Source organism: Pelodiscus sinensis, chromosome 4 (assembly GCF_049634645.1).
Source record: "Pelodiscus sinensis isolate JC-2024 chromosome 4, ASM4963464v1, whole genome shotgun sequence".
In the NCBI taxonomy this organism is placed as follows: domain Eukaryota; kingdom Metazoa; phylum Chordata; order Testudines; family Trionychidae; genus Pelodiscus; species Pelodiscus sinensis.
This window is the reverse complement of record NC_134714.1, coordinates 42,990,473-43,017,868: the sequence shown is the minus strand read 5'-3', so window position 1 is coordinate 43,017,868 and position 27,396 is coordinate 42,990,473. Positions and strand designations below refer to the sequence as shown.

At 43.3% G+C, this 27,396-nt stretch overlaps 1 protein-coding gene across 2 annotated transcripts in view; it reads left to right on the top strand.

Moving 5' to 3' along the window:
• The window catches only part of ESRRB (estrogen related receptor beta), a 185,612-nt gene that overhangs the window by 68,628 nt on the left and 89,588 nt on the right, over nt 1-27,396 (top strand). Inside the window, exon 1 of one of the 2 annotated variants that reach the window (XM_025181979.2) lies at nt 8,866-8,964. The exons of the other annotated variant lie outside the window; for it this stretch is intronic. Coding sequence (XP_025037764.1) covers nt 8,942-8,964 — 23 coding nt within the window. The 5' untranslated portion in view covers nt 8,866-8,941. Of the gene's footprint in view, nt 1-8,865; nt 8,965-27,396 lie in introns of those variants that run through there. 2 annotated transcript variants of the gene reach the window in all.

Sequence of the window (27,396 nt, the reverse complement as noted above, 5' to 3'; positions counted from 1 at the left end):
TTACAGACTGGGGAAATGTGACTTTGTTTCCAGTAACCTCTAAAATCCCTATAGTCTGTGAATGGAAAGAATTGATGTTAGATGCTGACTGTAGCTGTGTACTCTTGAGCATTTCTGGAGGTCTGGAATAAGGAGTTGGTTTGGGGTTTTGTTATATTTTACTAACAGCATCAGTTGAGAATTGTTTGTAAGGAAATGAACTGAAGTAGCTGTTCGGTGAATAGGCTTCCCATCACAGGACCAGGTCCTGCTTTTACTAAGCTTATAAAAAATCTGGCTGGCACTGGAATCTGGGAAATTATTTTATAGGATTTTTATTAACTTCCTCACCTCCTCCCAACTTCTTTCTTTCTTTCTTTGAAAAAAACAAACAAGCCAACAAACTTTAATCATATTTAATTATTGAGAAATATGAAAAGATCAATTTATTAAAGAGAACCCAACCAAACAGAAATCTTTCATTGTATTGATTTGAAGTAATCAATAAATATTGCATTTAGCCTGAGAGGGAAAAGACTTTGGAGGGATTGCATTCAAAGAAAGTTGCTGTGGCAAAGGTTTCATATCCCAGTTCCTTCTCAGAGAGGAACATTGCTCACAACCCATTGTCCTGATTTCAGCGACTCCCAGCCCTGATTTTTCCAAATTATCTGTGCCTCATTCTCATTGTTGGTTTGTAATTTTATGCTTCCCAACATTTCTTATGGTCTTCACATCAAGGGGGTTTGTGTGCGACACCAGCAGCTCTGTCCCAAAGACTTCATGTTTCAGGGAATATGGAATCTCTCCAAAGAAATACATGGAGGAGGCAGAAGGGATATAGCTAAGCCCATCTGCAGCTCATGTCTCTATGGGGATGATGGACATTCTTGAGAAACCTCTTCAAAGCATGTAAAATGTCTTGACTACATTAAGTTAGAGAAGGAAATAGTGAAAGAAGATGGTGTATGCTGGATATACGAGCCAAATCCCTGCTCTCAGATTTTGTCTGTTCTGTTCTGCATTCCTCAGCCCAGAAGTTGGGAAGTCCTACTGGCAACCAGAGTGTGTCCGTGTTGTATACCTCAGAGCTGAGGAAAATTTTCCTCAGTAAGTCCATCTCCATATCTCATATCGTTATTTAACTTAATTTGGCATCTGGGATATACAAAGGGTTTTTACTTGTTTTTGTTTGTTTGCATGGGTGGGTAGGTAGGTAGGTAGGTTTAGCATTTGTACAGTGCCTCGCATAATGAGGACACAACCCTGCATTAGGGTTCCTAGGCACCGCCGTCAAATAAGTAATCAGAAGTTCCATAGGTCACTATGAATCTAGTGGCTGTTTGTCTGAAGATTCTGGGGGACAATGAAAACAGCAGTGATCAGATTTGTCTATTGTGCTGAAAACAGGACAAATCTTGCATGGTTTCTGCTGTCCAGGATTGACTGCAGTTCAGCAGTAGATGAGGTGATCTTTGTGTGTATTTTGTAAGTTAGCCTGAAAGTGTTCTGGAATGTGCAAATGGAAATGTAATATAACATGATTATTAATAAATAAATAGTAAGCTGTATAAATGATTGTTTATTAACAATAACTAAGAACCTGCAGAAACCTTAAGCAACTTCTGGGGAATTTACTGTTGTGGAACTAAATTTCAGTAACTTATATGTATATCAGTTTCAGTCCCTGTCATGTGGCTTCTCTTTAAAACTCTGTCCTGCCTCTTCAGAGCACTTCAGATGCCCACAAAATGACTCTTGCAGCTGAAGTACAGTCTTACTTTGTTGGTCATGCAGCGTTTTTGAGAGCCCTGCTGCTGGAAGTGACTGTCCATGAGGAGAAACATGCCTGCTCGAGGTGGAACGAGCTCTACAATAATATATTTGTCACGTTTGTAATTGCAAATGTAATTAGCAAACAAGCTCTTGGGGATAGAGGACTTGAAACTTTCACTGCACATCATTCGACCCTGTGTGGGCTGGATAGGAGCTTGTGTATTGTTAACTCTCACCATTCCTACACACTGCTGTGCTCCCTCTTTCTGGGTTTACTGCTGCTAAATTTTCTTTTCTATAGGTCTGACCTTGCTTTAACCAACTCTTTGTCTTTTTGTGTGTTTGCGTTTGTATTTATAATTTATTTTACTGCAGTGGCAATAGATTCAGGTAGTTTCACTAATATTTCCTGTTCCCTAGTGCTTCTGACACCCTCTGGAAAGCATGCTGTGATGCCCTTTACAAAGAGCACTGTGTACAAATGAAAGTGCTAGCGTATTGTACTATATAGTGCATTCTGATCACTGCAGGCAGTGTTCAGTGCCTCCTCACTTTGCAAAGGCAACTTGTGAAAAGCAGGTGCTAAGCTGTTATCACACAACTTGTGGTGGATTTGTGTCCCTGCTGAGCTGAATTTGTCTTGCTCCCCTCTTCTAAACGGGAGGCTTACTCATCTCTGTTTTTTTTTCCTATTAGGGAAGGGAAATAGGGTGTACCAGAAATCTAATTCCACTTTTTGGGGTCCCAGAAAATCCCGCTCTGATTATCCTTATTCTGACGTTGTCAGGCTGCATGAGGATGTTATGAACAATAGAACTTGAATCTATTCTGAAGAAAGTCACTAACTTCCACTATTTGATCTGAGGAAATGGGTCTAGCCCATGAAAGCTCATCAACTAATAAACCATCTTGTTAGTCTCTAAAGTGCTACATTTTCCTGTTTTTTGTTTCAGCTACACCAGACTAACACGGCTACATTTCTATCACTACCTTGTGTGTGCGGGGAGGGATGTCTTTTGCTTTCCCATGCAACTTCCTTCATTAGTTTATTTTCTGCCCCTTTCATAGGGGTTAAGTTTCAGTAACATTCCATGGCAGAACTCTTTTTTGTGGTTTTTTTTTATTTTATTTTTTTATTGTTTTTGTTAATGTGAAATGGAATGGATTGAACATAGAGAGGCAGCCTGTCTTGTCCGTTTCTGCATTGCCGGTAACATGTTCATTCTTAGGGCATCTCTCTGATTTTTAGATGCCATTTGAGAGAGGTGGGAGAGAAGGGAACCCTGTTCTAGGTTTAAGAGGCTAAGAACATTTGGTGAGAACCCTTCTCTTAGAGTCCCAATTTCCTTTTCTGTCCCAGGAAATTATGTCCAATTCACCGTTCATTTTAAATCTCAAACACTTTTATTAACATAAGAAAACTAGGTTATAGCATGGGTTATAGAGAACCAGTTACTTTCAGTTGGGGAGTCTGTGAAAGAGAGTCTCTTTTCAAAGTGCCATTCATTCTGAAATGACTGCATTTTTAATATAGCTGACAGATCTCATGTTGCTATTTTTCTCTGATTCTCCCAGTCTTTGCCACATGTAAAGTATTATTTTTGCCACAGTTTTGCAAAGTATTATTTTTGAATTCCTTCTGTTTTTATTCCTGGCACTTTAAAGTTCCTTTCAGCAATAATGAGCCTCAATCGCTGGTGATGGAGCCGTCATCGTGAACAATACTGGTGAGCGTATTGTCTCACTGTCCTTTTACTCAAGAGAAAGGTCAAAAGAATAGCCTTAAAAGTATTTAATTCTGTGATTATGATTTTGCACATGGAGATAATTATTTTGAGAGCATCTAGTTTTTCCTCCTCTACAAAAATGTGAACGAGTAAAAGACAGAAATACCATTTTCTATAACTTGCCGCCAGTAAATAAAATTTTTTAAGTGTTTTTCAACGTGCTGGCAAAAACAATTACAAAACATCCTTCCATTGAGCTTTATACCAATTTATAGAACTTAAAAAACTGGACATACAAAAATTCAAGACAACAAATAATTTTTCTTTGCCTGATTTTATTTTTAAAATGTTTTCATAGCATTTTTTTAACTCATTCAATCTGACATGTTTTGAAACATTAACAGTATTGTTTTTTTGTTTATATTTTTACAAAATTCTTTATGGGATTTTCACACTTAAAAATACAACCGTTAAGAACACAGGTTTGTGACAAGTTCAGGGGTTCATTTTATAAATGTTAACATAGAACTGATAGCCAGGGTTAGGCCAATTTTTAAGGGTGTGTATATTTGTATATATTCATACTTCGTTTGCTTTTTCATTTTTTAAAGTAATCATTGATTGAAAGACTGTTTCTGAGAATTACCTTTGTCTTTTATTTGTTTCCTGGTTCAGAATTGAGCATGACATTTTAAGATTAAAAGACATCAGACAAAAGTATGTGTGTTTGATGAATATCTTTACTCAGATTGCAGTTCTTCTCTAGCCCCTTTTCAGCCGCTCTGGGCATTGTCCTCCTCTCCACAAACCTCTGACTTGCTGCTTCCTTCAGCCTTTCAACTGTTTCTGTTTTTCTGCCTTTTGCATTTTTGGTCATTGGGAAGGGGGTGCATGCGGGTGCTGCACTGTAGTGAGATGCTGGGTAGATACTCCTATGAAACCAAAGACCTTAATGCCCGTTGCCTGAAAGTCTTTTAGCTGTCAGTTGGTTATCAGATTCATGTGTAGTGCAAAGGTATCAGAAGGGAGCAAGGCACGCTGTACGCCTAACTGGATTATTAAGCAGTGACTTCCAGGCAATTGAGTGTAGCCTGCAATGCAGTCTAACCTGGGACCAGGGGGCAGGGAGAGGAAGCACAGCTGTCTGGTACAGTCAAAACTCACTTTCAAATCCAAATGTATCCCTATTCAGAGACCTCTACAGTGGCACTTCAGCTTTAGAAAATATTCTACTTTCACTCCTCTTTTCTGTCTTAATAGATCGTAGCAACTGTGACCTTTTGAATATGATGATGAGATGTATTGATGTGTCCACATATTTCCCCTTTTACAAATGATACCAGGCACATCTCCCTTAGAATAATGGATAAAAATAGTGCTGTTGCACCTTACACAGTATACAGATTTAAAACTAATAAAGATGAGTGTGTGAATAAGTGTTTACATAAAGGGGTATGTGTGTGACTTGAAAGAGCTCTGTGTAAGCTTTAAAGCTTGTTTCTTTCGCCAACAAAAGTTAGGTCAATTATAAGATAATACTTCTCCCACTTTCTCTCTCTAATAACTTAGGATCAATATAGGTACAACAGCTTTGCATGTAATATATTATAAATAAACAAGCACACAGTGTGTATATTTCTATATAAAAGGTAGATCTATTGTGTATATATACATACTATGAATGTAGCGTGTGTGAATACTCTCTCTCTCTCTCTCTCTCTCTCTTTCTTTATATATATATATATATATATATATATATATACACACACACACAAATTGTGTGTGTACGTAAAAATATATTTTAAAATGCTTCTTTACTCATAGGAGTGTTCTGTGGCTTAATTAATGAATGATTCTAAAGCTTTTGAGAGCCTTGGATAAAAAGTGTTTTAGAAGTAAAAAGAAATCTAATGGTCTCTGGATACAGTGTACATAACATCTGTATTTATAGATTTTTTTGTAGTCTGAATTAGAGCAGACATAATTAGATAGTAGATAATAAGATTAGATATCATTGGATAGCTAAATGTGGTTAGTTATTCTGTTTATAGATCCCCGCCCCACATCAGGGTTTCTGTTTTTACAGAAATGCAGTCATTTTTTTCTTCTGTTAAAATGTGAAGATGAAAAGACAGATGTGCAAAACACAAAATACTATTTGGATGAAACCAGGGACTTGTGCCAAAGCTTGGAAAGTCAGAACCTGGGTGTTTTTTCTTTTGATTTAATCTCTGGATACTTTGGAACTTTTGTTTGAGTGGGATTTTAAGGACAGTGCTTATGAGAGGACAGAAAATGTAAGATGCTTCCCACTACACAGTCCATCACTTTTGAGAGTTATTTGAGGAACGAATAATTCAAGTTACCCTAGGAAAGCAAATAGCATTATAACAATGTTATAATTGTTAGGAGCCACTTGTGATTTATAGCGAGGACTATTTGCTTTTGGTTCTAGTGATTATAGTTCGGAAGGAGGCAGAAAGAACCATATGCCCTAAAACGGTGTCCATGCCCATTTCTCCCTTTCCAGTACAGACCCAGTCTTCAAATCTGTCCCCCACCTTAAATGCTTTCATTGCCTTCTTAAGCCCCCAAAACTGCAGTTTATTTCCCTACCGCCTTCATTTTTCTTTGCATGCATATTTACAAGAGGAAATGAATTCTCCCAGCTCAACAATACACTATTATATATATTTGAATGTGTTCGGTTTTTTCCTTGAAATTTTCACCTAAGGTGTTTAGCGAAAAAAGAAAAAAAATACACAACCATTCTTTAATTGTTGGTTGAAGGAAAAAATCTGCTTTTGGCTGTTTTGCCCCGTCAATGTAGAGCTTTTTTGCCTCAGTCTGTGGAAAATGCTATAGATTCAATTCCCCTGTTGGACCGAGAGTTAAAAATTAATTCATGAATAATAAAAACCAATCAGTCTTGTTGAGTTTAAGAAGGATTAGAAGAAAGCGTTTCTGTACAGAAGCAGTTATATATCTTGGTGCTGATGTTGTTGAACTATTCGATATTGTCCTGGCCCCGACGGTTATCTGATAAACGTACTTGATTTGCAAATAGAATTGTTATCCTGATGACTAACTGGATCCAGATCTCCAGCCTGCTGCATGCTCTCCTGCACCCATGTTGTTCACCAGCAGGAAAGTCCATTTTTCAAGAATAAACTGATGAAGGTGCTGGACTACAGAAAGTATGAATTGGGTGAATTAAGAATGGCCAGGTGGTTGGTGTCTATTACAAGTTCTCAACCATCTCTTAGCAGATAATCCATTTGATTAAAAAATATATGGATGATAAAAGGAATGTAACAATATGCATATTTTAAACATATTTTAAAGGCAAGGCTTTTCAATAAACTCTATGAGATTTAGGCATCCAAATTCCCTTCAACTTCAATGTGACTTCTTCAAATGTGCTGGGTTTTGTACAATACACAGTCAGCAAGGTAGTCCCTGCCCCAGGAAGCTTACAGTCTGGTAGACAGGCAGAGGAAGACAAACTGTCAGAACCAGAGGACGGAGGTACTTTTCCATAGTCCTTTAAATTACCTTTAAAACTTTGCTCTTGAAAAGTGGACCCTCCCTAGCTGGCAATTTCCTGTATCATGGATCCAGTGAATGTATTTGCTTCATGAGGACTAGAAAGAAAATGTTTCAGTTGTGTTATTTTTCAGAGGTTGGGATCTGGTTTGGGAGTTTCTTTGCTGTTGAAAAGAACGGATAAAGAGCAAGGTAGGCTCTATTTATTCTATAGCAGTGTCTTGATGTGCAGTGGTAGGGGCTAGAGCATGGAGTAATTGCACGTCTCGCAGGATAGTGCTGGTGTTCAGTGCAAGAGTGACTATGTCAGGTTAGAGACAGAAGCACTACGTTGTCTTTCCACATTAGCAAATGATTTGCCGCACTCCATTGAGAAGATGTGCTTATGTGAGTGAGGAAGGAGGACATGACTGTGGCCTTGGGTAAGGCAGAGCAAAGGGACAGAGCCAGTTTAAGCTCCAAAAGGTGTACCCCTGGAAGAGCGGTTCAAGATTATATAGCACTTTGAGGTAAAAACAACTGCTCTGGTAACAGGAGTTTAGGGCTAACCACAGTTATAGCTTCAAATAGTCACAGCACCTTATGCTTTGGCAGGTCAGTATGGAAAAATTGTCAATGCATAATGTTTCTGAGGTTACAGGATCTGTCAGTTACTAGTTTAACCCTGAAGGAGACTTGATGTTAAAGTGGGGAATAGGAGAGAGACCTGAGAATGTGACTTTACTTTTTCTGAAACAAGAATGGGTGTGCAGCTCTTACTGGGAAACCAGTCAGTGCTCATAATCTTTGCCTCAACCTGCCTTAAAATAGCTTTGACCCTTACTCCAATCCGTGCACCAGAAGAGAAAAAACAGAAGAACTCTACAGCCCCCTACAGGACTTGGGTGATGCTGCGTTGACACATAACTGAGGAGTGTAGGCTCAGAGTTGATGAATTACTGGGAAGGGTTACAATCACAGATTACTTTTTACAAATGTAATCCTGGGAAATAATCAAATTACTGTGTGGTCTGAAAAGTAAATGTGGATTCCTTTCAGCTACTTGTCTTGGCAGTTCTTTAATTCCTGTCTCAAGCACAGAATCCGATATTGGAGATGGTACTATTGAGTCATCCAGCCCCTCTTCCTAAATCGGGGTGGGCAATAATTTTTGATGGGGGACCACTTCGAGATTTTGGTAAGTGGTCAAGGGCCACGCTTTTCTATGGAGTAGGTGCAGAGTCTGGGATGCAGGTTGGGTGCAGAAGGGTGTGCAGGATAGGTGATTAGGGTGCAGCAGAGGGTGTGGGGTTTAAGAGGGAGGTCAGGTGAAGGAGGGTGTAATGATCTGGGGCAGGGACTTGGGGTGCAGGATCCAGGAGGGGGTATGGGTGCAAGAGAGTATTCTGACCTGGGGGAGGAGTATAACAGGGGGTGCAGGTTCTGGGAGGCAGTTGTTCCCTGGGGGAGGAGGGTGCAGAGGTTTTGGGTTATGATGTGAGGCAGGAGAGGTTGGTGGTGTGGGGCAGGGATTGGGGGGGGGGGAGGGGCTGAGGTGCAAGAGGCAGTCTCTGTCCAGGAGGCATTTACCTAGGAGGCTCCTGACCAGAAGCCCTGCAGAACCCCGAGGCAGACCCCCTGCCTACCACAGTCCCAAGCTGCTCAAAATGGCTGGCTGCTCCCTGTGGCTCTCTCTCCAAGTGACAGAGGGAGGGAGAGGCTTTGCACACTGCCCCCACCTCCCAGCAAAATCTCTCTGTTCCCATTGGCTGATTTCCAGCCAATGGGAGCAGAGAGATTTTACTTGAGAGTGGGGGCATTGTGAGAAACCTCCCCCAGTGCTCAGTGCAGAGAACCACAGGGAGCAGCCAGCCACTTAAAGCAGCATGGGACTGCTCTGAAGTGGCAGTCTGCTCTGTGTTGAGGGTACTGGCATGCAGCCTGCTGACCGGATCTGGTAGGCCAAATCTTGCCCATGGCTGGATCCTGCTTACCCCTATCCTAGGCCAGTGCAGGAGTCTGCCCTCTAATACATCTACCAGTACTCTATCTAGCCTTGTTTTATGTGTCACAAATGAGGAGGCTTTCATTCCTTCCCTTCAGGATTGATTCTATAGCCGAAGGATATTAGGAAAAGATTACTTTTTCCTAATATTCAGCATAAAATTTTTCCTTCTTAATTTCATCTCATGCCTCCTGATTATGTCCTCTAATATCATGCTAAGCAAATTCATCCCCCTGTTTGTTCTCTCTTCACATGTTTGTATATTGTTATCCCTTAGTCATCTGTTGATCGTTCTTCTGAATGAGTCCAGACAGCCAACCACCTCATCACTTTTGGGTGCTCAAAGCTGAGTCCAGTTTCTCAGCGTCAGTCTGATAAAATGAGGCCCACAGATTAACACATAGTAATCCAGGTACAATTACAGCAGAACTGTGTAGAGATTTGTCACCTCCATGTTTCGTGATACTGTAAGGCAGTGTCTCTGGGGTGGATGCTTGGCAGTGGTGATAAAATATTGGACTTCAAGATATGAATTACTGAGCTAGAAGACTCAGGTCTGTTCCTCAGAGTTTGTAACTGGCTCTTTGTAATCCAGGCACTTGAGGGAGAAAGAGAGATTCATTGTGTAAGTGTAGTATACACATTCTCAGAGCTGGCAACTGACTTCCACGGGGCCCTGGGCAATGTGAGGAGGGTGGGGGGGCTTGATCCAGAAGGGGCAGAAGTGTGAGTGGAAGGGGCGGGGCTAGAGGCCAGCTTCCTCAGTACTGCCTGATTTCCAGCCAATGGGAGCAGAGAGATTTTACTTGAGAGTGGGGGCATTGTGAGAAACCTCCCCCAGTGCTCAGTGCAGAGAACCACAGGGAGCAGCCAGCCACTTAAAGCAGCATGGGACTGCTCTGAAGTGGCAGTCTGCTCTGTGTTGAGGGTAGTACTGCCTGAAGGAGGGCATGGGGCTCCCGCTGCTGCTATTGCAGCAGCCCGGAGCCCTGGTTCTGTTTAAATCATCGGATCCTGGGGCAACTGCCCCCTTTGCCTGCTCTGCTGGCGGCCCTGTGACATTCCCAATGACTTTTTCAAAATAACAGTCTGTGGAACCCTAAGCTAATCCCCTGTCTCGAGTCATTCAGAACTGACGAATATGTGTAAGTGTTCTTTTACCTTCTTTTCATTAATAGCTGGTTTTTTTCTCTTTCTTGTTTAAAAGCAGATTTTGAAAAGTAGTAACCAAATCCTTTTTGGCTTGCCACTAAATTAATCCCACTATTCAATCTTTAATGGTCCTCCTTCCCACAAGCCCATCTTCCATGGGTAATGATGCCATGACAGTCAGTGTGTCCAATATGAACAGTCTCAGTATTCAACACTCCTATAACACCAGTATTACAGTTACACTAGAGCTTTGATATCTTTCATGGTGGACCATCAAACTAGACAAAAGAGCCTCACAAGCTCAAGAAGGAATTTTTGGTGCCTTCAGAGATGGAAGATCGTATTAAATGGCAGTGGCTCACAGTGATTCTCTTTTCCCCACATAGAAGTAATCTAATCAGTACTTCACAACTTCTAGGAGAGACTAATGTGTAACCGATTTCATTTTGCATCCAGTAATAAGTAGTTTGTAATTGTGCAGCAATCTTTCTCAGTGTAACTAACAACTATGAGTTGCTGTCAGTGCTAGCATAAAAATATATTGTTGATAAGAATGTAAATGGGAGACCAAGATGGGAGAGGTAAGCAATTGAAGGCACTGTCATCAAGTCTTTAGAGTTCTGCTCCAAGAATCATCTTATATCTGAAGATACTTTGGGCTGATTCTCATTTTCACTGGGGTAAATGAGGCGTAACTCAATTAAAATCAGTAGTTATCGCAGTGTAAAAACTGATGTGAAATCAATATTAGGCCATTCAGCTTCACATCACAGGAGGTAAAGATACACCTGGAATTGTTTAGAGGGATCTCTGTGAGAAGCAGACTGTACGGGGAAAACAGAAACTAGCATTCTGCTGTCTGCAAAACTCTGCCAAGTGCTCTTCTTGAATCTGATCATCAGCTGCGTCTTTCAGAGTTCAAGTTTCCCGCTTCTAATTCATGAAATGATTATTTCAGTCCTTTAGGAGTAATTTGGAGTATGTTGAGGAAGCTACAGAGTGGTAATTGGGGGTGAATTTGTTGCATTTCTGAAAAGCACAAATGGCAAGTCAAGTGCGAGAGGAGACAAAGGGTGAATTCACTGAAATTGTAAAGAATATTATTATGATAGAAACATGGCAGAGGGGAATAAAACTGGGATCAGATGAGGTATTTTGTCATGTGGAGAATCCGTGAGCGTTCCAGAAACGAAGGTGCTCTGATGAGACAATGAGGAAGAAATCCATATGGGGAGAGTTAACCCATGCAAATGCTGTAGAAACTCAATAGTGCCATCAAACCAAGCAACAGTAAAGCCCTCACAACAGCACATGAAATCAAGAAAAAGTGGAAGAGGGATGACAACCTCTGATCGCCTCGACTGGGGAGGAATTCCAAAAGAACACTCTGGCCTTTCAAAATCTGAAATGACCAACGTGTGAACAAAATCCAAAGACGAAACTTAGGAAAGATGACAACTCTGCTGCTGAAAAGGGACAAGATCTCTAAGGCCACAAGGGAAACTGGCAACAGCTGGATGTCTGATAGCAGGTGATAATCCTCTTCACTCCCCCTCCCTCTGCCCCGCCCCGAAAGGTGATCTGAAGGGAAGTCAGAGTTACAGGATAGTATCACAGATTCCTCATGTGGGTTGTGTCCTACAGTTAGTCACTTTAGGAACACATTTGAAGATGGAATATGAACTAGCAAGGGCAGAACAGAGGTCAGGGAGCCTAGGATCAGACCTGTAACGTGGTCATAATGATTGAAAAAACCCAGAGAGAAGCGAGTTATTGTGAATGTCTTATTTGTGTAACCAGGGTTTTTGGTCTTAGGTTAAAGGTAATAAATCGTGACATTCTCCATATTGCAGACTAGGTCTTATAAAAGCTACTCTGCAAATGCCCACTGGCCCAGGCAGTTCATTCCAAGGAATGGTGTAGGTTTGAGATTTTATATGTAGTGAGTTGCAGGGTAAGAAAATGGATACTAGAAAAACCTTCTTTCAGAAAAATGGAGTCGGAATTTGCCTAAACAATAAGCATTAAATCCAGCAAACAATCTATAACAACAGTGACCTTCATCTCATAAGCAACTTAAGTCCAACACAGCTCAGTGAGACACTGCTGGAAATGGGCTTTTCCTTTAGGTTTGAGGAACATGTCACAGTGAGAAGGTGGCAACCAGATGGGTGCAAGATGTAGCACAGCAGACAGGTTTCACCACAGCTAAATTAAGCTTTCATACACAAATAAAGTACTTAATACTCTGATAGTGCCTGGTCCTTTGGTGAAAACAGAGGCTGCTACCTGCATTCTTTTTGATGAGCAACATAAGGAGCTGGAATTATGAGCAGGCAGAAGTGAATTGTACCATTTTCTATTAAATTTTAGAGACAGATGGTGGGGCTTGGAAAGCAGGATATTCCAAAGAGCAGAAGAATTTGAAATGGAGCCTTTGGTAATGCAAGAAGACATAGTGCTGGACTTCATGGAGTTCTGAGGAATAGGGATTGTCCACATCAGATCAGGAGATGGTTTATTATAGTGCATTTAGTGTCTTGGAAACTGGAGAAGACACTCTCATTGGAAGCTGATAGAAGCCCTGTCTGGGACAGATGCTCCAATGGAGTGGTAGGGGACAGGAATCATGTCACCTGTATGAGGCTTAATGGGAATTGATGGGAATAGAATCCAAAGGTGATGTTTGGTGGGGGGAGGAGAGGGTGGTGGAAGGGTAGAGCACATGGTGTGCTGAGCCCTGGTTGGCACTTGGATGAAGCAGAAGTTTTATCATTTTTGCCACTGTGAGGGATAAAATAAAAATAGCCATAAGAGAACAGGCAGGAAGGAAAACTCACAGTGAATCAATCCTAGAGAGAGCAACGTGATTAGCTTATCTGAGGATTTTCTCTGACCTGCACAGTGGGCTCATGCTGACTCTTGTTGTGGCTTTAACTCTCTCTGCTCTGACCTGGGTCTTAGTCTTGCTCTGTGGAATTACTGAGCCCTCCAGTTGTTTCAGTATGGTTTAACAGCAATGAATGGCAGTAGCCAGCCACGGCCTCTCTGCTGATTTGAAATATTTTATATTTCAAACCAAATGAGTGAGGTGAGAATAGAACATGACACAGATCCTCTCTGCTTAAAGGGTCATTAAAGTGCCAGGCTGATTTGTGATCTGGCCATTTACATTTGCAAAGGTTCTTGTCACAGGGCATGTGGGACTGGATGGTGGGGGATATAGAGAGAAGTGTTAATCTGCATGTGTGTTTGAATGCTTTGTTTAATATCTTAATGTTATTGTTTTAATGTGAATGCAGGAGTATGCATGCTTGTGTGCATACGGTGAGTATTGGCGTATGTCTCTGTAGCATTAATGAGATTTTTGAGTGTGCCAATGTATGTGTGTATTTGATATGCATGCAAGCATTTTGTGCACAAGCGTAAGTGTGTAACACATACAAAATTCAAGTTACAGATGAGGACCTTACAGCCTGACCCACGTATCTCAGTCAGCAAGGGGGCTTGCAGCCACCCCAGCTCCATGCAGTTCCTCTTATCTTGGCATGGGGGAAGGCTTCCTTTGGGCTCACCTGGTCAAGCTAGTGCCTAAGGATAATGGAGTGCAGATGCTCGTGCTTGTGAACACAGCCATCAAATGGGGAATTTTGGGAGCCAGAGGCCTCCATGCTAGAGTCTGGCCTGAGGCAGGAGATATAACAGAAACATGGAATACATTTATTCTGCAGTGCCTACAATTGAGTGGGCCACTTTACAGACATTTGATTAGGCAGGTGTTTGCCCCTCAGAGCATACAGTCTTCAAGGACAAAGGACAAACAAGAGATGAGTGGGTAGGGAAGAGAAATAGCAGCCGAGAAATGAAAGAAGGAAAAGGCCATTGGCGTCCCAACCCAGCCATCTTGCTACTAGAGCCAAATGGTTCCCTAGAGCACCTTTTCTAGAGTTCTGTTGTGCCTGGATTTAAAAGTGCAGAGCTCTGAGTAAATAACAAACATCTGTACATGCAAATGAAAGAACAGGACACTGTTGCTCCTTGGGGATGAGGGAGTGAGATGGCAACATGCACCCACAAGTCCCTCGAATGTGGTATTCTCAGCCGGGTGTGTATTTTGACATTTACTCCTCACTCTGAAAGTGAGGACACAGCCTCTGTCTCTGACAGCACAGTCACGAAAATGGAGTTAATATTGTTCTGTGACGAAGAAGGCCAGATAGTTGAATTAACTTTGATAGGCGCTACACAGGCAAACCGCTTGTTCGAACTTAATTCCAACTAGCGGAGCGCTTAATTCGAACTAGGTAAACCTCATTCTACGAGGACTAACACCTAGTTCGAATTAAGTAGTTCGAATTAAGGGCTGTGTAGCCACTTAATTCGAACTAGTGGGAGGCTAGCCCTCCCCAGCTTGCCCTGGTGGCCACTCTGGGCACCACCAGGGTAACTCGACTGCCCCCCTCCCGGCCCCGGAGCCCTTAAAGGGGCACGGGCTGGCTACGATGCCCATGCCAGGTGCAAGCCTGCCAGCACCCAGACAGCAGACCCTGCACCTGGCACGGCTCGAGCCAGCCACCCAATGCCACCCAGCCCTCCGCCTCTTCCTGGAACCAGGCTGGCGGCTCCCGGGAGCCTGCACGGGGCCGCAAGAGGCGGGTGCCCGCCTGGTCTAGTGCGGACATCGTGGACCTCATCGAGGTTTGGGGGGAAGCCTCCAACGTCCACGACCTCCACACTAGGCACAGGAAAGTGGCCATCTAGGGCAGGATAGCTGCCAGCCTGGCCACCCAGGAGCAGGTTTGCATGAAAATCAAGGTGGTCCAGTGAGACCCCTGACCCTGAGCCCTGAGCTTAGAATGGCCGTACTGGGTCAGACCAAAGGTCCATCTAGCCCAGTAGCCTGTCTGCTGACAGTGGCCAACACCAGCTACCCCGGAAGGGATGGACCGAAGACAATGACCAAGCCATTTGTCTCGTGCCATCCATCTCCAGCCTTCCAAAACAGAGGCCAGGGACACCATTTCTATCCCCTGGCTAATACCACTCCATGGACCCAGCCTCCATGACTTTATCTAACTTCTCTTTAAACTCTGTTATAGTTCTAGCCTTCACAGCCTCCTGTGGGGGTCGGGTCCCTTTAAGCACAGCCCTCGGCTAGCCTGAGACAGCAGCTCCATGCTCTAAGTCCTAATCTGATGCCCTGCCGGCACTGCTTCCGGCCATCCTTAACCTCGGTTCAGGGTCCACTCAATGTGGACATGCTAGTTCGAATTAGCAAAACACTAATTCGAACGAGTTTTTATGTCTAGATGCACTAGTTCGAATAAGCTTAGTTCGAATTAGTGCTGTAGTGTAGACATACCCTAAGAGACACCAACCAACAGCACTTAGAAAAATTAACAACAATAAAAGTACATTATACAATTCATCATTCTTTTTGTTTCTTGCATTGAAGTGACGCTGCTCAGGGTACTCTGGTTGCACAAAGAGGTCAACACTTTCATTAGACCCCCACACTCCGTTCCCTCTCCAACACATGCACCCTTTTCCAGGAATGCTGTAGAACTTGCCTATTGAAGTGGGTGTACCTGGAAGCTTGGCAGAGGCGCATGGAGCTAGGAGTGATTGTTAGTTTGAGATGTAGTGAAAAATCAGGCTGTTAGATAGAAGTGAAAATATTATTATACATTTCCTCAGTGTCAGTGCAGGCCGGTTCTGATTTTAAAAATGAAATATGGCAGTTAATTAATCTAGATCACAGCTTAATCGCCTGTGGTGGGTTTTTAAAAAAACATTCATGAGCTCTAAATTCACACAAAAAAGTGATGAACTGATATGACGGGGCAGACCAAGGCAGTGTGAGCAAATCACTTTCCCCTGCCTCTCTACCAATGCACCTCAGACTTGACCTGCCGCAGTCCCTGCTGTACAACTTCTGAGTCCATCCATATTTTACGAATACACCTAATGTGCCACACATTTCTGCAGCTCTGCCAGTGAACGTTGATCCTGATCTGCAGCACTCCTGTACTTCGTTAATCCAGTCATGACGATTCCAAAGCACTGACTTGCATTTGTGCGGATTTACTGCAAGATGGTGGTGGGGAAATACCCACTTATATATTTGCATTATAGTAATATCCAGAGGCCGTCTACCAATACTGGAGCTCCATTTTGTGGCATGGTATTCAAACGCGTGGTCAGAGATGGTACCTGCCCTGCAGAACTTACAGTTTAAAAAAGATAAGTAATTGACAAAGGAAAGGGGAGCAGGTTAAAATACAGACACACTGCTGGGTGGGGAAGGAGGCAGTTGCTCCAGGGTCCAGTGATTCTAAGGGGCCTGGGCCTCCTGGCTGCAACCGCTACTGCATGAGTGGTGGTGGTGGTTGGAGCCTTGGGCTCTTTACGTCACTGCTGGAGTGCCACATGGCATGTTCCAGGCAGCTCTGAGGGCTACCTGGAGGTTGGTGGCACTCTCTAGACAGCACAGCCCCTCCCCTTCCGCCAAGTCTGTTGTTGCCCCTGCTGATAGGTATACATCTTGCCAGTTCCATTCTTTCCTCCGAAGACATCCCAAGTGTAATTAGCAGCATGGAGAAGGCTTGTAGACATTTATGTGAGGAGCTGATAAATTGGTGGAGAGCACAGGCATAGCTGATGGACTAGAAAAGGTGGGCAGGGTGACATGATAAGAAGTTCTCTGTTAAATTCTGAATGGTGGTTTAAAAAATCCTACAGAAAGAGGATCATTTTCTGTTAAATTCTCTAGGACTGCTCATTGATTATTTTTAAAATGATGGAACTAATCATTTTGCTCCATCCTCATGCTTGGGTCATCCTTGCCCTGATTTATGGTCTTGTCTGATCTAACAGTTGGAGGCAGAGTTAAGACAGATTAGTATTTTGTGGGAGGCTCGCATGGAAAATTTTAGGGCCGTGCAAGATGTGGTGCTGGTGAGTCAGAAGATCTTCACTCCCAGATTTGAACCATAGAAGAGTGCTGGCAAGAGGCCTTTGTCTTTCCAATGAGACCTGAAGCTTAGTTTGACTACTGTGTCCTTAACCATCCCATTGTGTTGGGGCATTAGTCATCTGGAGCATTAATACCAGTATCCTGACCAAATTCCGAATGGGGTAATTACGTTTTCTCTCCTTGTAATCCACTGGAGTTTCAACTGGATCTAAGATTCTTCACTTGCTACCTTAAACCATTGCGTAGCATTATGTGTATTATAAAATAGAGAAGTGGCTATATTTCTGTAGAGGATAAATTGATTCCTGTATGTGTGTTCAATTTGCAAAGTGATTTGAAAACCTTTTGACTGAATGGCACTGTGTAGTATGTATAAAGTTATTGCAATAATATGAACACTACATTCTGCCAATTTTTTTCTTTAAAATGTCCTTCTGACTTAGTGGATGACAGGAGTGCTTTCATTTTGAGAGGTAATAACTGTATCATATAGCTAAGTAAAATCCAAGACCAATAACTTTGTGTTAACAAGAAGTTGTTAGTATACTAATAAAATTTAGCAATAGAGCTATCCTTTATAACTGATTATATTTATATGTCGAAGGAGTGAAACTTTTGAGACATAGAGTAATGGGGCATAAATATTGTTTCTTCTGCTGTCATCTGGATGAAGCAAGTTGATGAGGTGGCTGGGGGGTGCATGAAAGGTGAGCTCTGAGTACAGCAACTGCAAACCAGAGTGCATGGATTTGAAGAATGGATGGTTATCTTACAACTGGAGCTCTGACTGGTGGAGAGAAATGCGTCTCAATATAGTAACTGGGATCCAGACAAACTATCATAACACAGAAAACAAAACTCTCATGGGGTAAATTTTTATGGGCCGTGTTTAAGCTGTGAATCTCCTGTTGGCTTCAAGTGAGGCAATCTTGTAAGATGGTTTGAAAAATTCAGCGTGTGTGTCAGAAAAAGGACACAAATGCAGAGTTCTCAGTGATGTGAAACAGAGCAGTCTCACTGTAGTCTAACTGCATTGTAACAGGCAGAGCGGCAAACACCTCTAGCCCAGCCCGAGGGCACTAAAAAAAGAATGTGTCTGTTAGTCATAATTAAGGCTAAGATTTTGTGTCGGATATTTTTAGTAAAAGTCATAGAACATGGGCAATAAACAAAAATTCACAGAATCCTGTGACCTGTCCCTGACTTGTACTAAAAATTACTGACACAAAATGGAGGTAGAGAAGGATCCAGCACCCACTGCTGCTAGAGTTCTGGATTCCCTACAATGACTGAGTGCCAGACTGCCTACGGTGGCTGGGAGCAATGGGGTCTGCTCACGGCAGTTGGGAGTTCTGACTAAGAGCCCAAGGCTGAAGTGGAAAATTGTCACAGAAATCTCTGAAAGTCACAGGTTCCATGACCTCCATTGACAAAATCTTAGCCTTAGTCATGATCTCTCTCCTTTCCATTTTCTGACATAATTCCATCTGTCTACAAACTACTCGCCCTACTGTACAGCCTCTACCTCCTTAGTATCTCGAGTCCGTTGGGTGTTTAGGAGGAGGAAGAGTAGTAATGTTTATACAGTCTTTAATATTACACATTATTAATTCTTACATAACAGGGCTGCCAGAAACCCTGGGGGCATACAATAAACTTTTATTTTAATTCAGCCCCATAAGGAGTCTGCAGTTGTTTTGATGATGGCTAGTTAGCATTTATCTTGAATATTTTGATTTTTGAAGATCAGTGAACTGTCACCCAAAGTTTGTCCAGATTACAGGAGGAGGGAAAAACAAGACTGGGCCAACCACCATTGAACTGACTTAGGGAACAGTTCTACACTGACCTCTTGGAGTGCCAGTGGACTAGACAAAACTTATTTCACTTTTCCGGTAGGGATGCATGCGAGTAGTCAAGTAGTCAACTACTCACATTTCCTCCTCCTTGTATCAGAGGTAGCAAGGAGATGGGAAGCAGGAGGCAGTGCTGGGGGGGGAACCAGCTTAAAAACTGGTTCCCCCCCAGCACTGTCTCTGCGATGCTGCCTGCTCCCCCCATGCTGCTGCCTCTATCAGAAGCAGCAGCACGGGGGCAGCAGAGGCTGCTGCAGTGGGGGGTAACTCCTGGAGACTTTCTTTCTTATTGACTAATCATGTAGTTGATAACTAATCATGTAGTCAATAGAATTTCTGTTTACTCGCTTCCTAACATCTCTATTTTCCAGCTTTAACTTCCATGATTCTATGAAAATTAGTGAGACCCAGCAATCCATGAGTGAAAGAAATCAAAGGACTTCTAACAAATGTTCTTTTTTTGTTTTTCTCCATCAAGCAGAGCTGATTAAGAGATAAGAGCATCGCAGGAGGTAACAGTGCAACCTCCATCCATAAAGTCATCATTCACGAAACTGAATTCACACTTACTAATCAAATGAAAGCATCTTTTTTCCTTAGGGTACATCTAGACTATGTTCTTCTTTCGAAAGGAGATGTGCAAATTTGGTACTAATTTGCATATCTTCCGATTGCTTTTTCGAAAGCGTTTTTTTTTTTTCAAAAAATAAAGCAGTTCAGATGCGGTTCTTTCAGAAAAAAAACCCCCATTTTCGAAAGAACCCTTCTTCCTCAAAAAATGAGGTGTGCAGGGTTCTTTCGAAAAATGGGGTCTTTTTTTTCGAAAGAACTGTCTCTAAACTGCTTTCTTTTTCGAAAAAAAAAACTTTTGAAAAAGCGATTGGAAGAAGATATGCAAATTAGTGCCAAATTTGCATGTCTCCTTTCAAAAGACGAACATAGTCTATATGTACCCTAAGTTCCTTATTTCTGACTCTTACCCAGGAGTCTCCCACTGATATTGCTGTGCAAATGCTCACTTTGCTGCTGCTTAGTGCGTTCTCACCAAGAGTCATTAATTTAGCTCAAGGACAATATTTTAGAGAGGAAATGGCAAAAATTTGGCCTTCAAGAAAATTGAAGGTTTCCTGTGTGATGTTGGGCAAATGACTTAATCTCACTTGGCCTCTATTCTCCATCTGTAAAATGTAAAATATTTCTCTTTTCCTATTGTGTCTGTCTTCTACTTAGATTGTTTATTCCCTAAAAATCAGTTATTAGATGTACAGTTACTAGCCAGTGGAGCATCTATGCACATCTGTAATAATAATGATGATGCTTTTCATAAGAGGCCTTTCTGCTCCATTCATAATGCATTTCTGAATTCAAGGGTACAGCTTTCACACTGCAAACCTGCATGTGTGCTACCTTGTCGTAGAAACTTTAGCCTAACATGCAAAAGCTGAACATGCTCCTCTGAAAGCATGATTCTCCTTTGTAAGTATGGCCTGTATTTGTGTGTGATCCACCCTCCTCCCCTCTCCAAACATAGTAATTGAAAATGGAAACACTTGGCTAGCACATCAGGTGATGAGCTGCCTGCATTGTGTAATTTTAAAAAGTATGTTCCTATCTTTTCTCTTCCTGCCAGCAACTGTATTAGTAACTAGGACTCTAGACTAAATTCTGTATGCTCCTATGACTAGGTATGAAATGGTAAACCCTTTTGGGATGATTTTGTTGCTTGAATTTATGGACAGATCTGTAAATCAAAGGAGCAGTCATTCTTTTTTTGATGTCTTCTTTTTTAATGTTGCCTATTATTATTATTAACTTGTATTTTGGTTGCAGCCCTTTGGTCCTAATCCAGTTATAGGTCCTAAGGTACTGGCTGCTGCACAGACATAAGTCAGTCTTTGCTACGGTTGCCAGGTGTCCGGTTTTGAACTGGACAGTCCAGTATTTGAGCTGTCTGGGAAACAAATTGAGAAAATATAACTGAGAAAATATAAATGTCCGGTATTTTCTAAATCAGATGTAATGTAGATTGTGATGTAATGTCAAGTGTGTCCGGTATTTTTGTTGAAATCATCTGGCAACCCTAGTCTTTGCCCCTTAGTCTTGGTCTACACAAGTAACTTGTATAGTTGTAACTATGCAGTTATAGCGACAGAACTGTTATGTCAACCAGGGGGTCAGGAGGAAGCTTCTTTTGTCAATACGCACTCCAGTGGTAGGGTTGCATCAGTGTGGCCTTTTAAATGTAGAGAAGCCCTTGGAGTCTGTAATACCCAGGATCAGCTCCTCCTAGGCAGGAGAGGAGCAGCATTTTGCCTCTGTATCACCCAAAGACGAATCCGTGCTCTTCCCCGGCTCTGGCAGCGACGCTTCATTTCCTCCCGTGGGGGTGTGGGGTTCATTTTTGGAAGACCTTTGCCTGTGACACAGAAGATCAACAGGCTCAGGCTCAAGTCACCTCCCCTTCCTTGGATCAATACAGTGTTGGCGTGTGATGTTGGGGTTGGCATCACCTGCTCCTTTCAGGTCTGGCATTGATTAGCTGCAGCCTGCAAATAGAACTAGAGCGGTAATGCTGTGTGACCTCCATAACCCCTTCTCAGGAGCCTGCTGGAGCCAAGGGGCTTCTCACTGCCATCGCAGCCAATAGAACCATTTCATTAGTCTGGAAAGGTTAATTATATTGAAAACTGGCATCGGCCTCTGCGCATGACCCTCATAAAACTGCACAGCAGTGCAAGGCCTGGAATCTTCCCAGGAAAGGGGAGAATGTCTGAGCTCTGAGCATGAACCAGCTCCACCCAACTGCACTTCTGAGCAGAAATAGTCAGACCCTAAACTTTCCTGACCCATCTCCATTCCATTCCTCTTGCTGCTGTCCTTCCCCCTCTTCATTTCTGCTTTCCCTTTATGTCTCCCATCCTGCTTTGGGGTGTGGGGTGAAGAGGCTTCTCAGCTGGTGAAAGAGATTCCCTTGTTATGCATCCGTCTGTAGAGCGGGGTATCACAGTGCAAATTGCTGGCCATGTGCAATTCACAGAAAACGTTTCACCCAGGGCACAGCTCTTCACAGGGTTAGTACAGATGTGTGACCAGAAGGAGTATTGTAGGCTGGGATCAGTAGTCTCTGTGCACCTCAACTTTGTGCTTGTGGTAAGGCATTTGCATTCTTTTCTATTTTATGCTAGTTAAGCGCAGAGCTTGGACTTCTGATAAATTGTTGCTACAGCCCTTGGCGAGGTGTAGTTTGGGTTCCCCCTGCTGCAAAATGCCATATTTGCATTTTGCATCCTTCTCGATTCACATTACAATCACCACCTATGCTGAAAACAGTAGGGTACGCTGATTTTATTAAAGATTTCCCCTTCACCTCAGGCGTTTTACTGACAATATAAAATAAAAATTATATATTTTGCATGATGAAAACTCCTCCCAGAAAGAATTGTTAGTTAATCTGCTCTAGGGCACGTACATATTTATTCAGCTGTTAGCTGTTGGTTAGAGAATCATATTTTATGATCAGGCTATTCCATGAGCCTTTTCCTCTATAAAAAGATTGTGTGTGAAGAGCACCCCAAATAAATCAGCCAATCTGGGCATTACAAATTAAAAAAAAAAACTTTCCCCAAGAGCCTGAATCCCTAAAGCTTTTGAGAATCTAATCAGTATGTTTTCTAGCAACCTAAATGTACATCTACACAGCTGGGCAAAAGTTGAGTTAAGATACGCAACTTTAGCTACGTCAACTGCGTCACTGAAGTTGAAATAGCTTAATTCGGCTTTTGGCGCTGTCTACACAGCAGAAGTCGAAGGAAGAATGCTCTTCCTTCAACTTCCCTTACTCCTTGTAAAATGAGGGTTACAGGAGTCAGAGTAGGAAGTCCTCCAGCTCACCATTATTTTGAAATAATGTGTTGCAGTGTAGACATGCTCTTTGTTATTTCGGAATAACTTCAGTTACTCAAATAACGCTGTTGTGTAGATTTAGCCTAAGAGAGCTATTTTTGATGAAGATTGTCTTTTTTTCTTAAGATGCAAGGGTTCTATTTCCAGCTCTGTCAGAAGTTTCCTTTTGTAACTTTGGACAAGTGCTTTCACTGTTCTGTCCCTCAGTTTTTCAATCTGTAAAGTGAGGATGGTGTGATTCATAAATGTTTATAAAGTGCTTTGAGAGCCTCCAGCAGAAACTGTCAGAAAAGGGCAAAGGATTGTTGATGTGTTTGGAACAGTAAGCTTGGCCCATCAACACAATCATAGATAGTACCTGGGCAGTAGCTGAGCTATTTTATCTATAGCGTTAGCTATTTATACAAAATCTCTTTTTTTCCATCTGTTTGTCTCCCTCTTCTAGATATCCACTTGGGATTCCCGAGGTAAGAGGAACTCACCTCTCCATATATCTTCCATGCTCCTTATAACAATGTAGAGTGCAGACTTCAGAGAGAGAAACATATTATTTAAAATGTAAGAATTTCCACTCCTGCGCTAAAGCCTTGTGCAGATATAAAATTTGTATCTGCCTCTGTAGTCGCAAAAATGAGCTATGGATATCTGCATATACATCCAGGATGTGGATACCCATAGATATAAAGTAGCTAGCCACAAATTTCCAGATTCTAGATACAAAATTTGTATCTGCATCCACATCTGGATCCGCAAAAAGGAGTTGCAGATATCTGCTTTGTGTCCATGGGTATCTGCGGAATTGCAGGGCTCCTGGCTATGGCAGAGATATAGATAGGTGGGAAGATGAGGAGTAAACACTGCCACTTTCTAAACAGCACACTCTATGCTAGACTAAGTCACATCCTGACTCTTGGATGTGTGTATAGTGGCATCATGGCTTAGTGTTATGATACCCTGATGTAGCCAGCACCACATCAGGTTTAAGTACTTCTAAGCAGCCACTGGATAGTTCTTTTGAATTGAGACTCCCTTTCAGCCAGAAATAGGATGGTTTGCTATCAGGGATCCCGGTATGCTGGAGATGCAGCAGTGTTGGAATTTATCCATTCTACTGTCAGAACTAGAAGGATCCCCACTTTTGTTAGCTTTAGTCCCTTTCCTGATAGGTACTAAGGCCCAGTAATTCTCAGGAAGAGGAGAATATTGTGTGTGGGGATCTCCTGCAGCGGCTTGGGAGGGAGGGAGGAAGGAGCCAAGTGGAAGTTTGAAGGATGAAGAGTAAAGAGGAAGATGGGGGAGGGGGAAGTCTTGTCAGTGTCAGAAGGGTTGTTTTTGTATTTTGAAGGGCCGTTCCCATGTGCACTGGGCTCCCAGTGGGAAGGGCACTGTGAAGAGCTCTCTTTTTAATACAGTGTGTGTTTTATCTCCGCAGACTTCTTGCAGACTTAGTTTAAAGATCTCAGCTCAATACCATTAGTGTATCTCTGCTGAAGGCCCTTTATAAAATTGATTAGAAAGTGGGCTTTTGCATGTGTGTGTGTGGGCTCTAATCTGATTTGAGTCCGAGATGGTATCTTTAATTCAGTGCATTGCAGCAACTAACTCACGAACTTCACCGAGAGTCAGGGCCCCTAATTTGGTTTAAGAATACATTAGCAAAACGAGCTCAGAAGGAGGCCCTATTTGGGAGGGGTGATGTGGGAAGGTGGGGGTGGAATGACTCAAGGGAGAGAAGTTGTAGATTTAACCTGAGCATGATATTCCTGTACTGGTTCCCAGGGAGGGAATAGAATACAAGCAAAACTGATTGCTGGGCTTGCACAAATCATGGAAACCAAAGTGAACCTCAAAGCAAGCTTGATTCTTCCCACTCTGGACAAACAAAGGCCAAAAGAGCTATTCATTCAGCATAGTTTTCTCTTTCCACACTCTCTTCTCTCCCAAATAGTTGCCAGTTGCTTAGAATTGGGCCTATGCAGTTGCTGCAGTGACATGTGGTCCACAGCATCAAAACCTTCTGGGGTGTTCAAATCCAGCCTCTCCCGCCAGCCATGCTGCTGTTGCTGGGAGTGACAGTGAAAACCATAAAGTGGCCAGAATCCATTTCTTTCAGTTAAGGAAGCAGGTGGTGTGGGATAACCAACTTTGAGGGAAACTGATTTAGCCCTTTGGTTAAGGGGTAGCTGAGTTAGTCTGTAATAGGAAAAACTTAAACAACACAAATAGTCTAGTGGCACCTTAAAGACTAACAAAACATGTAGATGGTATCATGAGCTTTTGTGAGCACAACCCAATTCTTCAGATGACAGCTGAAGAAATTGATTTTGCCCACGAAAGCACGTTTTGTTAGTCTTTAAGGTGCCACTAGACTATTTGTTGTTGTTTACGTTTTAGCCCTTTGGGGAAGTCGTTGCATACAATGACTACTTTATTGCTGCCTTTAACTTTTCAATTGATTATTCATTGATTGTATGCACCAGGGATTGTGTAACATGGCATACCTCCTAAAACCTACATTTCAGTGTGTTGGTTTTTAAACAAAAGGAGTAACCCTGATGATTTTTTTTAAAAGGAATGGAAATAATGTTCCATTACAAATAAAATAAATGTGCAAAAGATAGGAAACCTATTAAATCTTAGGTTCTATAGGGTGATATGATACCTAAGATAGACGAATGTAAGTATTTAATTTGAAAAGTTAATTCTTTAAGTGATTGCTCATGTCCATTCCATTTAGTTGTGCGTGCGCTTTGTGCACAATTGTTGTAAGGTTTTTCCCTTAGCAGTCGCCGTTGGATTGGCAGAGGAGTGCCCTAGAGTATATATACTCTTGCTGTCCCACACCACCCTCAGTTCCTTGTTACTGCCCGTGACGGTTGTTGGAACACTCTGATCCTTGTTCTGCAAGTGCTTCCCTAGCGGTTTTCCTGTATATACAGGCAGTCCCCGGGTTACGTACAAGATAGGGACTGTAGGTTTGTTCTTAAGTTGAATCTGTATGTAAGTCAGAACTGGCGTCCAGATTCAGCCGCTGCTGAAACTGATCAGTTTCAACAGCGGCTGAATCTGGACGCCAGTTCTGACTTACATACAGATTCAACTTAAGAACCCCAGGCGTCCCCAAGTCAGCTGCTGCTGAAACTGATCAGCGGCTGATTCCAGGAAGCCCGGGGCAGGGGCTTCCTGTAGTCAGCCACTGGTCAGTTTCAGCAGCGGCTGACTTGGGGACGCCTGGGGCAGAGCAGCTGGGGTGCTGCTGGGTTGGTCCAGTAGCGCCGCCGCTCCTCAGCGCTACTGGACTAACCCAGCAGCACCCAAGCTGCTCTGCCCCAGGCGTCCTGATTCAGCCGCTGCTGAATCTGACCAGCAGTGGCTGAATCAGGACGCCTGGGGCAGAACAGCTGGGGTGCTGCCCGGTTGGTCCAGTAGCGCCCAGAGCGGCGCTAAGGGACCAACTGGCAGCGCCCCAGCTGCTGTACCACAGGTGCCTGGAGCAAAGCCACGGAGCACGGGGGCAGCGGGACAGCCCAGATGCGCCGTGGCTGTCCGCTGCCTGCGTGCTCCGCGGCTTGGCTCTGCTTTGGCCCCCCCCCCCGTCCTCCTGGTCTGCAGACCAGGAGATGGGGGGGGGGGGGCAAAGCAGAGCCAAGCTGCGGAGTGCACTGCCAGCTGACAGCCCAGACGCGTCTGGGCTGTCAGCTGATCGCGCGCTCCGCGGCTTGGCTCTGCTTGGCTCTGCTTTGCCCCCCCACCCGTCCCGTCTGCAGACCAGGGGGATGGGAGGGGGGGGCAAAGCAGAGCCAAGCAGAGCCAAGCCGCGAAGCGCGCGATCAGCTGACAGCTCAGACGCGTCTGGGCTGTCAGCTGGCCGGGCGCTCCGCGGCTTGGCTCTGCTTTGCCCCCCCCCCATCCCCCTGGTCTGCAGACCAGGGGGACGGGGGGGGGGGGGCAAAGCAGAGCCAAGCCGCAGAGCGCGTGGGCAGCGGACAGCCCTGTCCGCTGCCCACGTGTTCCGCCGCTTTGCTTCCTTTCCCTGGTCTGCTGGAGACCAGGGAGAGGAACCCCGTTCGTAACTGCGGATCCGATAACTCAGGGACTGCCTGTAATTAGAATTTCTCCTAGTTAGTTGTAGCTATATACTTCGTTGTACAGTTTTTAGTAGTATTAGTTAGTGGGGTTTTCCCCCAAATTAGTTTTCCTGAACTGGGGTCTGTCCAGACCTCATGGCTGTAAGCCCTGCACCAAGTACTTGAAGCCTGTGCCCTGAGGTGACCCGCACAAGTTTTATCTAAAGTGCTTGGGAGAAGGTCACGAGGCAGATAGGTGTAAGATCTGCTGAGGATTTAAACCTCACATGAAAAAGGAGAGAGACACTTGTGTAAAACTTATGGAGGTAGCTGTTTGGCCCCAGTCAGCCTTGGAATCGGTACAGGCGCCTGAAATCTGGCACCAGCAGGCAGCACTGATGTCATGCGGCACCAGGGCCTAAGCAAAAGC